The 15,715-nt window shown below is 37.2% G+C and overlaps 2 protein-coding genes across 4 annotated transcripts in view; both read right to left on the bottom strand.

Annotated features, from left to right (window-relative positions):
* LOC109032467 (putative fatty acyl-CoA reductase CG5065) overlaps nt 1-176 on the bottom strand; it is a 79,870-nt gene extending 79,694 nt beyond the window's left edge. Inside the window, exon 1 of the mRNA XM_019044614.2 lies at nt 18-176. The gene's annotated coding sequence lies outside the window, so the exon portion shown is untranslated. The remainder of the gene's footprint in view (nt 1-17) is intronic.
* A 2,555-nt stretch (nt 177-2,731) lies between these two features.
* Chro (chromodomain-containing protein chromator) overlaps nt 2,732-15,715 on the bottom strand; it is a 39,312-nt gene continuing 26,328 nt past the window's right edge. For all 3 annotated transcript variants that reach the window (XM_072297055.1, XM_072297054.1, XM_072297056.1), the window contains exons 20-25: nt 14,808-15,043; nt 13,089-13,346; nt 11,133-11,291; nt 10,137-10,245; nt 7,553-7,652; nt 2,732-5,566 (exon numbers count right to left, since the gene is read on the bottom strand). In XM_072297055.1, the coding sequence (XP_072153156.1) occupies nt 7,555-7,652; nt 10,137-10,245; nt 11,133-11,291; nt 13,089-13,346; nt 14,808-15,043 (860 nt within the window). In that variant the 3' untranslated portion in view covers nt 2,732-5,566; nt 7,553-7,554. The remainder of the gene's footprint in view (nt 5,567-7,552; nt 7,653-10,136; nt 10,246-11,132; nt 11,292-13,088; nt 13,347-14,807; nt 15,044-15,715) is intronic.

Raw genomic sequence — 15,715 nt, 5'->3', positions numbered from 1 at the left:
TTACTGAGTTAACTCACCGAGCTTGGAAAGTGGACGTTATGATATCATAACACAATCCGAAACATTGAAATTACAGGTACTAACACACAGGGAACACGTAGTAAACCCTCAATGGGGAGCTAGTAAGTAAATCCACAGGATCAATGGCAGTCGGCCATGCCATGATTAGAAGTTAGAAGAGCCCAACTGCGGCGGGCATGCCCAGTGGTGCCGGATAAAAAAAATAGCCAGAGCTGTAAGAAGTCCTTATTGGAAAAAATCCCTTCAGTTTATCACAGCATAGTGCTTACAGCGATAGTTATAAGAACATAATTTCTATTAATTTATAACCTCTTTTCTTCCTTTGGCTCCTTCCTCCTCTTTATTTCACCTTTAGACGTAGGGTACAGCTGTTATAACGCGCAGTATATGTTTTTGCCTGGACGTCAAATTGAAGGCGAAAACTAACTCTCGTACTGGGGTCGCAGATTTTAGTGTCAGCAAACGTATTATCACGTTGGGCTTAATTTATTCCGCAAGCAGCAAAGTGCGACCAAAATATTCGAGTAATTTCAGTGCGATGAAATGCAATTTTTTTTATCGTTGCGATTTTTCCAAAAAATTTCAGAATTTCACATCATTTAGCACCTGAATGTCAATTTTTAACGATCAACAAAAAGAGTTCGCCACGTAAGAGGGAGGTGGGCAATTCGCAATACAAGAAAAAATTGCAACTTGTTTAAATTATATTTCAGTAAATTTCAATAGTCAAAATCCCTTCACGTTGAGTACGAATAGAACGCACGACACCTCGATACACTCACGATAATTTTGTCCTGCAAGTACTTACTTGCAATTTATTGCAACTTTTATTACTCCAGAGAGTAGTTTTGGAAAGCATCCTTAATGGGACCTATAACGTGGCGAAGTAGTCGCATACCTTCGTTGGGGAGAGGGGGGAGACCGCATGCCCGGTGCCCGCACGTTTCAGAAAAAATTGTTTCCCGGATACTTAATCTGATTTTTTGAAACTCGATTTAAGGCACCTGCCTGCGATTCGTAAAAATCGCATCCGCGAATTTTAGCGGGTGATTTCCAGCGCAATTGCCAGAGTTACACGCAGAGTTTCGACGGTGTAGGTAACTCCTAAACCACGTATCCAAGTAGCAAAGTAAATTTTTTTTTAGAAAAAAAATATTAAGAAAATTTCTAGAGAAAACAAAGAAAATGAGAGTTATCTTGAAAATAGAAAGAAAAAACATTGCGAGTCAAAAGTCTGACCAAAGAAAATAGATCTTTTTCATAGGTCTACTTTCTGTCAACCTCCCGTATAGAAAAAAGATAGAAAATTTATTGAAAGTAGAATTATTTTCTAGCCAATTTCTTGATGTTTTCTTTTCAGAAAATGCAAGGAAAAAAGTGTATTTTCTAATGTCTATTTTCTAGATCTACTTTATAGCTATTTTCTTTCAAGAAAATTGTTCTATCTGATTTGATGCTTCTTCGTTTCTGGCCATACTACATACAGCTGATCAATGACTGTTTCTTGATCTAGACGTTCAAAAATCGCCTTCAATTACTGTTGCTGCAATTTCAACTACGGCGGCTGAGACGCGACTAACGCGACTGGGCGCCTGGCCTGGCGCCGCGACGCAGCCATGAATACGTGGGGAGAGATGGGTGGCTTCAGAATGTAATATTGTTCCACAATAGAGCGAAGCTACATACAGGCGAGCAGCGCCTTGTATCTTCATTCCGGTTGTCTTACTTCAGTCGCATTCTAGTGTTCAAAAAAAGAAATGACAACAGTGGTCCCCCCTCCCCCCAGATTCCCCTAAATTTTCCTCATGAACCTTCAGATATCGTTAAAATTTTGAGACCACAATAATAATTCCCTGACTTCGCTGTTGAATTTATTTCATTTATTTACCGAAAGGGTGCTTAAATGTTTGAAAAGTTTATATCTGGTTGGTTAAAGGGCAGTGATGGGAAATTCATGAAATAATTATCCGTTGAAATCGGGGTTACCTTTCAAAAGTTTGAAAAATGTACAAAAGCACTGACCCAACTGGAGTATTAAGGTCCATCTGATCCAAATCTAAAATCAAAAACTTATCAGAATGTTAGAAATCACTTAAAATCGTTGAAATTTCAATTTTCAGGCGCACCATAACCACTGGAAGCGTAGTTTTTATGAAATATACTTGGCTTCTGAAAGTTTTAAAATGGAGGTCTAAAAGAATGACTTTCACTAAAAATACCAAAGTGTAAGGTGTGTGTGCGGATAGCCCGTAATGGGTAAAATAACAAGAGATACCATACATTTCTTTGAATTGAGCTGGAAAAGACACAAGCTGCGTTGGCCAAAAGATGGGTAATTGGGTGCCCCTTATTTTGCTAGATCGGGTTGATGCCTTCCTTGTCTACGTAAACGGGTACATATAACTTGACACCTCAAATGGAAGTGTGATAATTTTGTAGATAAGAGAGGATCAGTCAGCCAATGGAATGAAATTTTCGTTTTCCTCAATTATTTTCAGGAAGATACCCATACCCAATGCATTCAGAAATAGTCTAAAATTGTAAGGAGGTCTGATTGAAGAGAACATTCTCTCTTCTTCCCTACAGGATCTGGTGACATTAAATGCTTGAATATGTTTTCCCATAGGTACTTGAGTAAACTGCAGAGGAAATCAAGCCTTTTCTGATAAGAATCTGTTTTGTTTTTTTCAAAAATAAGAAGAGGGGGAAATATTACTGGAAAATATATAAATATATTACACAAGTCCAAACTTTACAATAACAAGTGATATAAATAATTAGCTCTTTGTGTATGTAAACCAGAATAGGTACATATGACTTCATACCTTTGAAACTGATAAAATGGCTTTAATACCACTTAGCAATAGACTGATTTAGCGCCTACATCATTCGATATTATATCGGACTCTTAGTTCAAAACAAAGCAAACTATCATAACCTCATGTACGAATTCTTCATGAGTTAATTTTGTGCACATAATTTTGATATTACATATCAATAATTATTTATAATAAGCAAGAATGCTTATTATCCGCTAGAATTACTTTTAAAACTCATTTATATTTAATAACAAGTCAATAGATACTAAGAATCATAGTAGTAGTAGTAGTGACATATTTGTATTGTTAATATAACAATAAACTAATAATAAAAAAAAAAAAGTTAATTTTGTTAATTTATTAAAATTTAGTCATTGACCGGTCATAGATCTATTGAAGATTCATTAAACACGAGAAATTTTGATTCTAAGAAACACTTGGACGTATTATACCACCATTGCGCGAAGGGCGCGAATCAGGAAGAAGGTTCTGTGTTTGTTTACATTTGAACCAAGGATTCGATATTATATCAAATGACGTAGCCACTAAATCAGTCTATTACAATCTCATAAAATTTACCATCTGCAAGCTGATTACTAAAATGTTGCCAAAATGGATGGGGTACATTGAGGCCTAACTGAAGTAAAGTTTTGGCTAATTGTATTGACAGATTTCTTTACCAGGATTTTATCAGATTGAATAATAATTTAGGTTATGAGACCAAACAGTCACATAACTTCATCAAGTTTATACTTATCAATGGCTGAAGTCGAAAAAAGAGCATCTCAGATTGCGTCATTGTAAATCTCCACTTCAGTTTTACTTTGCAAAAAGAAGACTGGCCAAAAGTTTTTATTGTAATATTCCTCATAACATGAGAAAAAATCATTCAAAATAGAAGGAAAGTGATCAGATTTCTTGAGGAATATAAAAAATTGCAATTGAATTAAGCGTTTTTCCCTTTCAGCCATTGATATTCTGTTAACCAAACAAAGACCAATTTCAGTACTAGGTCAGTGGTGCAAAGTAAAGATACACCTGACATTTGGGAACGCATGGACACATAATTTCTGTGAAATGAATAGGATGGGACAGATGAGTAGATAATTACACACGTTGTAATACACATCTTGAATGTCTGAAATTGGGGGAGGACAAAAAAGTCAAATTTAAAAAGGTCATTCTACAGTATCATAGTAGTTGATTCAAACAAATACATTACTTCATCAAAATTTTAATACACTAAGTTATAAATAAATTCACTTGTGTTCTTAGATCTACTTGATACAATGTACAATGAAAATTGCAGAGCTCTTGGCGAGATCCCATTGAGATCTAATACTAGGGAAAAGGATAGCATACCCGCAAAAATTTCCTACTCTTACTCTTACTCTTTGGCAAAGTATATGCTTCTTCTACAGCTTTTCATGATTACTAATTATACGAATGAGAGGGGTTTTCTCTTGATTTCCTTCTTCATAGAGAAAAAAAAGCCTTCAATGTGACTGAAAAGACTGAAAAAACTTGATGCAATAAGATATCTTCAAAGATAGTATTAAAAGGATTAGCTGCAGGATTAATGGGGACTGAAGGGAAACTTTCTTAGTTTGAATTTACTTTTCCAGCAGCTTTCATAAAGAAAGTTAAACATGTGTAAAAAACTTGAGTTTGGAATAATGTCAATGAGATATTTAGTCAAAGTTGGAGATGATGTTGACACTAAAGGTAATTGATTGTAACTGACAAAAGGGCCCTTGAAATGTTTCATGTTTCACAGCATCAATTAATCTAAAAGACATACACCAAAAAGTAAAAAGAGCTGGACTATGAAGAATTTAACTAAGGGCAATGTATCTCACATGACTTGATTCAAGAGGAAATTAAATTTTTTATAGGAATGAGAATAGGCAGTTTTTCGATCAATTAAGTTCTATACAGATTCGAGGCATGAACACTTCTATTAAGTCCTGAAACCACATGTGGGAGAATACGAATAGGTACATATTTACAAGAATGTACAGGAATTAAATTAATCAACCATCTGTTATACACTTGACAGGGATATGAAAGTAATTTTTAACTTGAGACAGACTTTTAATTTTCGTCATCAGCTACAAACTCACAAGTGTATTAGTCGTATTTTAAGGGAGAAATAATAATCCTAAATTAATTGGTTCTTCAGTTTGATTTTTTATAATTGACAAGTGACATCATGACTGAAAAAACGTAAAGCCATACAAACATTTTTTGAACTCCTTTCTTTCAAAGAATTTTGAGACAAAAACATTACTTTGAATAATGGAGAGCGCCTAAGTAAAATATTTCAGTGAGAGAAAAAGAAATGTAAAAAAAAAGGTGTAAGAGCGACAAATAATGATGACATTGTATTCTTCAATGGATTAATGTGACGGAAATAAATACGAGAGGTCATAAAAAAAGGAGGACTGCAACCCTTTCGAGTTAAATAACTTCAGAATATCATAAATTTTTACTGTTTTGAAATAAATTTAGTTGACAAGAGGAGCAATTTCAACTTATGACCTGAAAAAATGTGTCTTGTTCAGAAAAAAATGAGATGACTTATATGGTTTTGGTACTTCACCGTACAAAAAAGTTTGGTTTTTTAATATGTTTAATCAAACATTTTGATTAGCAATCTTTTCATCCCACTCAGAAAATTATTTTATGAAGTCCCAGAATCTTAGGTTTCACCAACCATATGAGAACTGAAACACACAAGAAAGACGGGTTGAGCTTTAATTGACAATAAAAACACAACTAGTAAAAATATGGTAAGTTGAAGCCTAAACTTTGAGACTAAGTGTCCCCTGACGGTCGTCTTTCAAAACTCCTGCTTCGATATTTATTCTAAGAAGGGAAACAAGTTATCTTAAGTTCTAAAAATGTTCACTGAATTTTCTTCAAACAGGGCAAAAATTGTACAAAAATTCTTAAGACATTTCAGGGGTCAGATTTCAAATTGAAAAATAAAGTAAGATGAGAGGTCTGCAACGTCATCAACTAAGCCGTATGGCTCCCAAATTTTGCCGTTAATATGCATAACGACAGTGGAAAAATGATTGAGGCTCATGGATCAAATGGACAGCATTTAGCAATAGGAAATCAAGTGTTAGGAGCACTTATCTAAATAGGGGAAATCATCAGCAAATGAAAGAGCCACCCAAAAAGTGTGTTCTGTTACATTATAAATCTTACAAACTAGGGAAGATGAAACAATTCTTTATAAAGGTACATATGTATTAGACATATTCTCGACTTAAAGAGAAGCTCAAGATTTTAAAAATCTCTTGACAGGTGCACAAGAAAAACTTAACTTCACTGAGACTACCTTTAATGACAGCTCTTGTAACGACCTTAGAACATGGCACCATTTGTTATATTTCAATATTCCACTACCAGTTTTAAAATATTGGAAGCGTCTGCTTTGCGTGTACAATAGACGGGGAGATTCAAAAGTTTCCAACACTTCATAATAAAGGACTACGTGCAAAACGGGCCATTTGGGGCTCGGGGAGGATACCTTTGAGACTTGCCCTATTCATTCACCTAACAAAGCCCCATCTTTCCTCAAAGTTTCAAGCCCCCTAAAAATTTTGGGGAGACTCGGCGGGGGGTCAAAGTTAAAAAACCGGCGAAATTTTCGCGAATTTATTACTCGAAAACCAAGAAGTTTTGGAAAACGCAGTTTAAACGAGCGTATTTAGCGTGACAAGAACTTTCAGAAAATGTATAACATCATAGGGTTTTGTCAACTTCAGCTCGAGTTATCGCCTCCGAAGCGCCGGAACACTCAAAAAAGACCCCTTATTTTTTCACGTTTGGGCCGATTTAAAAAAAAGCCATTTTTTTATTTTGATGAAAAACTGATATGTTGTTCCTGACTCTCTGTAGCCCCTCTAGCTCTTTACCGCATGCTGGGGAAATGTTTCGGTCCCGAGTTATAAGAGCGGAATGGAGGGAAGGTCGGGAAAATCGGCTATTTTAAACTGCGTGCGGCGACGGATCAGGAGACATGTGGCAACAACGCTAGGTCGGCAGAAGAGTGTGATTCGCCGAACTGAGTGGGAGGGGACGTTTTCCCTCCGATCAACGCCGCGCGCGCAGTTTAAAATAGCCGATTTTCCCGACCTTCGCTCCATTCCGCTCTTATAACTCGCGACCGAAACATTTCCCCAGCATGCGGTAAAGAGCTAGAGGGGCTACAGAGAGTCAGGAACAACATATCAGTTTTTCATCAAAATAAAAAAAATGGCTTTTTTTTAAATCGGCCCAAACGTGAAAAAATAAGGGGTCTTTTTGAGTGTTCCGGCGCTTCGGAGGCGATAACTCGAGCTGAAGTTGACAAAACCCTATGATGTTATACATTTTCTGAAAGTTCTTGTCACGCTGAATGCGCTCGTTTAAACCGCGTTTTCCAAAACGTTTTGGTTTTCGAGTAATAAATTCGCGAAAATTTCGCCGGTTTTTAACTTTGACCCCCCCCCCCCCCCGCCAAGTCTCCCCAAAATTTTTGGGGGGCTTGAAACTTTGAGGAAAGATGGGGCTTTGTTAGGTGAATGAACAGGGCAAGTCTCAAAGGTATCCTCCCCGAGCCCCAAATGGCCCGTTTTGCACGTAGTCCTTTTGTTAAATAAAGATCAATGTAATGACTGGTATGGTGATTTCAGAAAAGGATGTAGAAGGACACTTACAATTATTTATCAAGTTCTAAAGCAGCAAACTGTTCTTCGTCTACCTCCGTCATCATTAAGTTCCCATCAGGTAGCATTAGAACCACTTTTCTTAGACCACCTGTAAAAACACAAGACATAATAATTTTAGGATTTAACTAAAATTCCAGTTAAGTCACTTTTATGACTATAAATAGTACGCATTGAAAGAAACGGTTCCAAGAGGTCTCATAATTATGTAAACTAAGCTACCATTACACAGCTATATTTTTGTTGTTTATTCTAGATTTTTCAGCAATGATAGATGTAAATGCATCAAAAATTTGTAATTTAGTGTTTTAGTGTTTTTAGTGTTTCACTTCTGTAGATATGGATGCACTGATTATGATTTAGCAAATTGCTCATAATTTGTAGGTACTTAATATTTATTTGACTCATTTTCATGAAATGAGTAAAATTTGTGCTTTTCAACGTAGTTGGGCAATTGCCATGTTTAATTAAAAAAATTAGGTAAAAAACTGCCCTGTCTGTGAATTGGGCAAAAAACGGTCCAGTTTATAAATTGAGTAAAAAACTGCCCAGTTTATGCTTTGGGCAGTTACATGATTTGGGTGTCACAATTATACTTGTGGATGATACAGCTTGGATATTTGTTAAAATAGTTAGTTCTTTGCTCTAAAAAGGGAATCTTGTAATGAAAAGGGGGCAGAGGTTACACCATCTTTTACAGATTCTTCATTCAAACTGAACGTCAATATTTGCAGATGTTTTGGTTTCCTTGCTTGAGATAGAGTTCTCTAAAAAATTCAAAGGGAAAATATGCAAGTTTCCCAAACGTTTGCATTTTATCGGACGAAATTTGGCAAAATTCCAAGGCTCTTACACTTTTTGCCTTGAAACGGCAATTTTGCTCCGCTTGCTTTGGCAAACTTATAGTGACAGGGAGCCACAGCCTATTTTTTTCAAAGTTTAATTTCAGCAAGCCTGCATTGATAATGCTTGGTAAAAAAAGGACTGTTAATCCAAATGTATGTCACGGAACAGTGCAAAACAATTTACATCAGGAACATCATTTTCAGAAAAAAAAACAAACATTTTTGTAGAGTTGGGCCGAAATGGAATTTTCGCGTCACCGGAACCGGATCCGGATATCGGTTTTTTGTATCCGGCCGGATCCGGATACCGGATAATTCAAAAAAGTATCCGGCCGGATCCGGATAGTACCGGATCCGGATAGTGCTTTTTTGCGCGAAAAATGTCGTGATTTTTGAGGTTAAGTTTACTCGACTCACGATCGGTCGTAGCTAACAAAATTCGGGCCTTGAATTTCTTTCCTTATTTCTTGTGTCACAATTGCAATAGTACAAAAATCATGGTTGACAAATAATATGTGTCATAAATATAGCAAGGCAGTCTCTAGCTTTTCGCAGCTGTGCTCATATGTTCAGCAGGAGGGTGTTATCAGAAGTCAGAAATGTAAACAAAACAAAAGAGGAAAACAGCGCTGCCAATCTGACACTTTTGAAAGCACCGCCGCCGCATGCCAATCCAAAGTCACAGCAAATCAAAGCCTGTCTTGACGGAAAATTATTCGGTCGATTTCTGTTGATGAGAATCTCTAAATGAACGAGAGAAATGGATGTTTCAACCGATCACAAACTTAATTGGCCTTCGTTTCGATATCCGGGTCCAAAAACCGGATAGCGCGATTATCCGGCCGGATCCGGATACTCGCGAAAATCGTATCCGGCCGGAGCCGGATAATCCGGCAATCCGGATAATCGCCGGATACCCTGCCCAACTCTACATTTTTGCGACGGCTTAAGATGATAGAGAAAGTAAGGTAGTGACAGATACGAAATTAAAAGAGTAAGGAGCATTTTGCGATGGAAATGAAAAGCTCACAAGAAACATCAGCAGATTCCATTGAACTGCTTTTTACCTTTGCTGGGTACTACCCTCCTGTAGGCAGCAGTCTCAGGTCCAAAGGTCAAACTCATGATGCTTGTATTTTAATGGTGTTAAAGAAGCTCGGTACATTGCCATGACACAAAAAACTTAGGAAATTTCATGGCAATTCCAATTTTCTTGGTGGAATCTGTTGTATTTTTCAGTCGTTTGTGGTTGCGATTCATTGAATGATAAAAGTAAAATTCTACGTGTTTCAATGCTTTAAAAGTGGTGGGGAACTCACTTTCAGACCATAGATGTGTTGGTTTATTGAAGAAATGATAAAATTTCGTATTTTCTCAATGTTTTGCAAAAATATCAAATTTACGACAGTTAACGTATTTCTGGCAACATTGCGAGGGTCAAAAATGAACTTGGCATATCAAAGTCATGGGGATACATCAGTTTCAAGACGTAAAGTTGAGACAAAACGGCGCTAGCCCGTTTTGTAGGTGAAAAAACGTGATTATTTCATAAAATTCGAAACTGTAGGTGGACCGTGCCATGGGTAGGAACTAATTTTGGGAAAAGAAAAAACAGGAGTTTTTCGCTCCACCCAATGGTGCACTATTACACGGTAACAGGGATGGATTGTAAAATCCAACTTCCAAGCCATTGTATTTCAAGTGAAATGTTGGACCAAAAATTCATTTACCTCCACAAGGCTCTCCTGCTTCTACCAACTGAGCTACAACTTGCGCCTGATCTTCACCTTCACCACTTTCTATTGTTATGCTAGCAGCGCCATTTGCTGATGCTTCCATCTGCAAAATAATCAACACCATTGTTGGCAAAAAGAAAAATACGCACCGGAGACATGAAAAAAAAGTTTCCTACTGAGATGCTGGACTTTCGGTTGATTTGGATGAGTGAAAAATTGGAGCCGATCAAAAAAGCGGAGGGGTTTTTTTACAATCTTTTTCTTCGGACTGTTCTAATTCACAAAAATATTTTTTTCTGTTTAGATCCTAGGAAGCATATTTTTTTTCAAGGCCATAAAATATGGAATGCTGTTACCAGGCTCTTAACAAAGGCCCGACTTCAATGGAACTAAAATCGATACAATAATAATATCATAATGACATAATTTTCTCTTGAAACCGCCTACAGGAGTGAAGACCTCAATCCCGGAATGTGAATTTTTGGGGAATTTTTTTTTGTCAAGTTGCGTCAAAAATTGATGTCAGAGTTGTCGATGGAAAAAGTTCTTAATATTCCAAACAAATAGTTGTGAGTAACTCCACTCATTTTATTAACAATTGAGGAAGCAGAGTTGTACTTGGATCTGAACATTTTGGACCTTGAGCATGGCATGCTGAAACTTTAAATACTTTTTTGTTAAAAAAATGTTTTTCTAACTGCAAAATTCTAACAATCGTAATTCCAGTTGAGTTTGAAATTTTAGAGCATCTTTTGTCGCAAAACAAATTTGTAATTCATTCTTGTATGCGACGGTTTGCATGACTCATTTTAGAATTTAACGGCACAGCAGGCCTTTCTTCTCGTAGCCAGTTCCATGTGAAACACACACTAATACAAAACAGCAAAATTTGGCATTTTAAAGTTTCTGAGCTCATTGTAAGCAGACCATAAAAAATGTAAAGTAGCCACTTAAATTTTGGTGACTGAATATAAAATTAAAAATTTTTACCTGTTCCGGCATCAGCTGCCCAACTGAATTCGCATACTGCGAGGGATCAATAGCTAAAACAGAGCCGTCTTCACCACCTTGTGTCACGAAAACACACTGTTGCGTGCCTTCTGCTCCTTCAAGCAAGATTGTTTCACCATTTAACTGAGAGCTTGAAACCTATTGAACATAGATTGCTGTTGATTAAGAGGACAACTGAAAAATTATGATCCTTGATTGAGGTGAAAACTCAAGACAAGGCAAGCAAATGTAAAACTAAATGGTGCAATTATCTACACTTCTTGTTAGCAGCTCAATTAGGGTATTATTAAAGAGTATCAAGATGCTTCTTTACCCACGACCCCCAATAGTCACCCAGTAGCAGAGGGTTGGCAAAACTACTGTGGCCAACCTTCAATGCAAATTAACTGATGCTTGGTCATATTAAGGTTGCCATAAATTTTTCTTTTCAAATTCCTTCACTTCCAAGGAAAGACACTGTCCCTATCTTTCTTCGACTTGGTTGCCTTTTTGTCTTTTTTTGCCCCTTGAGTTTTGAAAAAAAGGATAAAAAGATAATTGATGCATGTGACCCAATGAAGAAAGTCACAATGTAATGTAAAAAAAAACCGGCGCTCCGCGCCGGTTTTTTGGGGGGGCTTCGCCCCCCAAAGACCCCCCAGACGCGCGCTTCGCGCGCGTATTGTAGACGCGCGTTTTTAGTTGAGTGTCCATTCACAGTTGTTCTGGACTTCTTAAGCGACCCCGCGCGTCTCCACCGCGGGTAGAGTGTATTTCGGTATGGGGGGGGCGGATGGGATCATTCTTGTTAAGGGAATGAATTAATTCTTGAGGCATAAGTGCTGCAAGTACGTTGCCAGCGAACGCGCTGCGAAAAGTTGGTGTGACGGTTAAATGGTGAGATTTTGTTCAATAACAGATCATTTAACCTGACCCACTGTGAGACGAACAAATTTGTCCGAATCTTCCTTCCTGACCCTCTGTGCGATGAAAAGTTGTCCAAAAACTTCTCTCCCCTGACCCATCGGTGCGTCGATCAGCTTGTCCAAAAACTTTCTCCCCGACCCACTGTGCGGCCCTGCTCCGGTCGGCTCCCTCATGCCGCGCACCCCTCGCCTAAACTTTCAAAGCTCGCCATTCTTAACGGCTCGGCCGATTTAGCTCAATTCAATACTAACCAGTCCGAGGGCGAGATCTAACCACTATAAAAATTTCAGACTTAAAATATTCATTTTCGCGCGAAGTTATCGACGTGGTCAAGAATTTCACCTCTCCCCCTCTTTCGAGCCCCACCCCTCAAAATCTATTGCCTCAAATTTCAATTTTTTTCGGCAGAATTGTAGTCTGATGTGTCTCTACAATATGCAAAAAATTGGTCAAAATATCTTTCAACGTAAGATGATATAACCACTTCAAAAAATCGAAAAATCTTCAAAAGGCGGAAATACATTCTACATAAATACTACATACATATTTACATTACATTACATATATATATACACATGAATTGAATGGCATATATTTTCGTGATCTAAGGACCCGTGATCGATGCTCTTCACAAAGGTCTCGGGTCTGGGTCCGACATCATGGGGAATGCAATAAATAGTGTATTTCCTTCGGAAATACACTAAAAAACCACTTCTATACTTTTTGAAATTCTCTCACTCTACCTGGCTTCTGTAAATGAAAATGTCTGCAGGATCCTGGACTTTTGCTAGTCCTTGAAGAAAATTTCAAGGTCTAGAAATAACATTATGGGAAAAACGTACTGAGAAGTTGTTCAAAAGGTACCAACCCTGGTACGAATAAGAAACACGATGATAAGCTTACAGGGTTAGTCAGGAGCTGCTGCAATATTAAACTGAAAAATTTCCCTGACAGCTACTACTTTCTTGGGCAGCGGTTAAGACAGACTCCCTGATTTTCAAAATGAAATTACGCAAAATGTCAGCAAACCTGGTAAACAGTGCCGTCTTCTCCGGTCACATGGATAATATCGTCACCAGTTTCTACGCCCTCCATCATCACTCCTTCCTGCTGTTGCAATATTATTTGTTGGTGCTCCAATTCTGATGATGGTGATAGAATTTTTTTCACTCTCAAGCCTCCAACATTGCATTCGTCTCCTAAAGATGCAAATTCGGCCCCCTCTTCTTGACTATTTGATAAGGCCTCTGTCACCATGCCAGTTGTGCCACCCGGACTCATTTCAACCTTGACATGGCAATCAAAGAAATATAATGATGAGAGCAGCTCCGGGAATTGTTGTAAGTGTATTTATCAATATTTTCTCGTCTATTTCAAATTGAAGTAAAAAATATTGAAAATTGAAATTTTCAATTTTAGCAAGATCAACCTTGATTATGAATTGGTTAGCTTTCATTGATGAAAACCATAATGATAAATTAAAGGAGATGGGGAGACAAAGTTTAATAGGTAGGTGGGAAGATTCACTTGAGAAACCTCAAATGAGCATGAGAAACTACGAAATTTGAAGACAGAGCTTGATATAGCAAGTAATTCATTGATTAGGAGGTGCTGCTATCTGACTGAGAAGCAACTTATTTGCAAATGATTAGTGACAAGGCACTGGTCAAATTGAACTATTCAAGAATGATTACAATACTGCTGTTGATACTATTTTTGTAATTGATACTTTCAAGTAATCAAAATTTTTGATCGAGACTGCACCACAAAGATGTAGTTGTAATTATGGTGTCATGTGATGGTATTTACAACTATTCTGATGATGGCCAAAAGACCAAGGAGTTTCAGCATTTAATAAACGAAGTATGTAGTTATTTGGCGGTACGATACCCTGACTAGAAAATCTTCTAAGTATCGCTAAGGTGCCTTTACCGGATAACTTTATGACCGCTCACCAGAAAATTTCCTACCGCTAAGGTGCCAACAGTAGGTATACATACTACAGGTAACATCTCAATGCTAGGGGCTTCAGGACGAATGTAAATGCACTAACATATTTCAGTGCTTCGATGCTTACGTAAACTCTGACTGTTCTTTGCACGCATTTCAAAATTTCTGCAGACAAATGCACTTAAAAACCTTATGAATATTGTATTGCTAATACACGTAGTCAACAACTTGACAAAAACACAACTAATCAGGGAAAAGGTGCGAAATTTTTATGGCAGCCCGAAAACACGAAGCCGGTTTCTGACGTGAGTACTAGTGGGTCATTGATTTTTGCGCGTCCAAGATTGCCTTGTTTACATAATTTCTCCAGATAATACCAATAGATCACCGTAGATGGCGTTTGCTTGCTCATCTGGTGGAAGCATCTTACCTGTAAGAAATTTTTTGGTTAGTGGTTAAAAAGTCATCCGGTAAAGGCACCTTGGCGGTAGGAAATTTTCCAGTTAGCGGTCATAAAGTTATCTAGTAAAGGCACCTCAGCAATGGTTAGAAGATTTGCTGGTCAGGGTACTGTACCAGCAAATAACATTTTATCCGACAGTACCGTACCAGTGCATAACGTTTTATTCGACAGCCGTACCGCCGAATGACGCAAACCTTTAATAATGGGATTGACCAGTTTTTTAAACACTTTATTTTGTCCTCATTTTATCGATTGCATATGGCGTCACTTGACTTGCTATCTTTGAACAGTTATAATCCATGGTTTAATTAAAATGTAAAGTCATGCATCATTACCTTTATAAAATGGCCTTGACTTGAATGCTCAGTTTGCATATCTATCGTTTCTGTAGATTCTGTTGATTCTGATGAGGGTGCTGGCTCAGGTGTTTTTGGAGGGGGCGTTGGGGGAGGAGTTGGTTCAGGAGACGGAGTCCTCTCACCCTCCGCTTTAGCCAAACGTTCACCGGTGTAAGGATCTAATGTTAACGGCCTTGGAGGACTGTTTTCGACTGCTTCAATAGGTGGTAAATCTGTTAAAAAAATTGACATCAATAACAAAAAAACTTCAAGTATTAAAAAAACATGCCTCGCTAAATAGACAGGCTCATAAAAAATTCAAAATCTGGAGCTTTTTGTATTTTATTTAATTTTATAAAGCATTTGCTTTTCTTGCAAATAAGGCACATTTCTAAACATTTTAAATAAGTATTGCATTTTTAAGAATTTTTCGAAGTTTGGCAGATCTGTTGATTAACAAATGCTTTTTGCGAGTACTTGGTTTATTTATTTCTTTTCTTTTTTTGAAGCATTTGCACTTTCTGGAAAATTTATTTTGGTATTCAGCTTTAAGTAAATTTATCTCATTGTGGGAAAGAGTTATCTCTAAAAAGATTTTACTTGTCCAGCAGCTGAAAATTTACATTTGAGATGAGGAATAAACTCTGAATAAATTTTTTTTTTTACATCTTTCAAAATTGAAAGTTGTATGAAAATCAGCAATTGTTAAAATGATGAACATGTCGATATAAAATTTTTGTAAATTGAATAGATCCACCTCATCTAAAGTTTTAGCATATGTGGCAGTCGGTAAAGAAAGAGATCTCAACACACTTAGGCATATTTTTGAGAAGAGCAATTTATATCTAGTTACTTAAAAGGAAAATCTGGACTACATTTTGCAATAAGAAACTACTGTTGAGACT

Source organism: Bemisia tabaci, chromosome 2 (assembly GCF_918797505.1).
Source record: "Bemisia tabaci chromosome 2, PGI_BMITA_v3".
Taxonomy (NCBI): domain Eukaryota; kingdom Metazoa; phylum Arthropoda; class Insecta; order Hemiptera; family Aleyrodidae; genus Bemisia; species Bemisia tabaci.
This window is presented reverse-complemented; position numbering and strand designations above follow the sequence as displayed.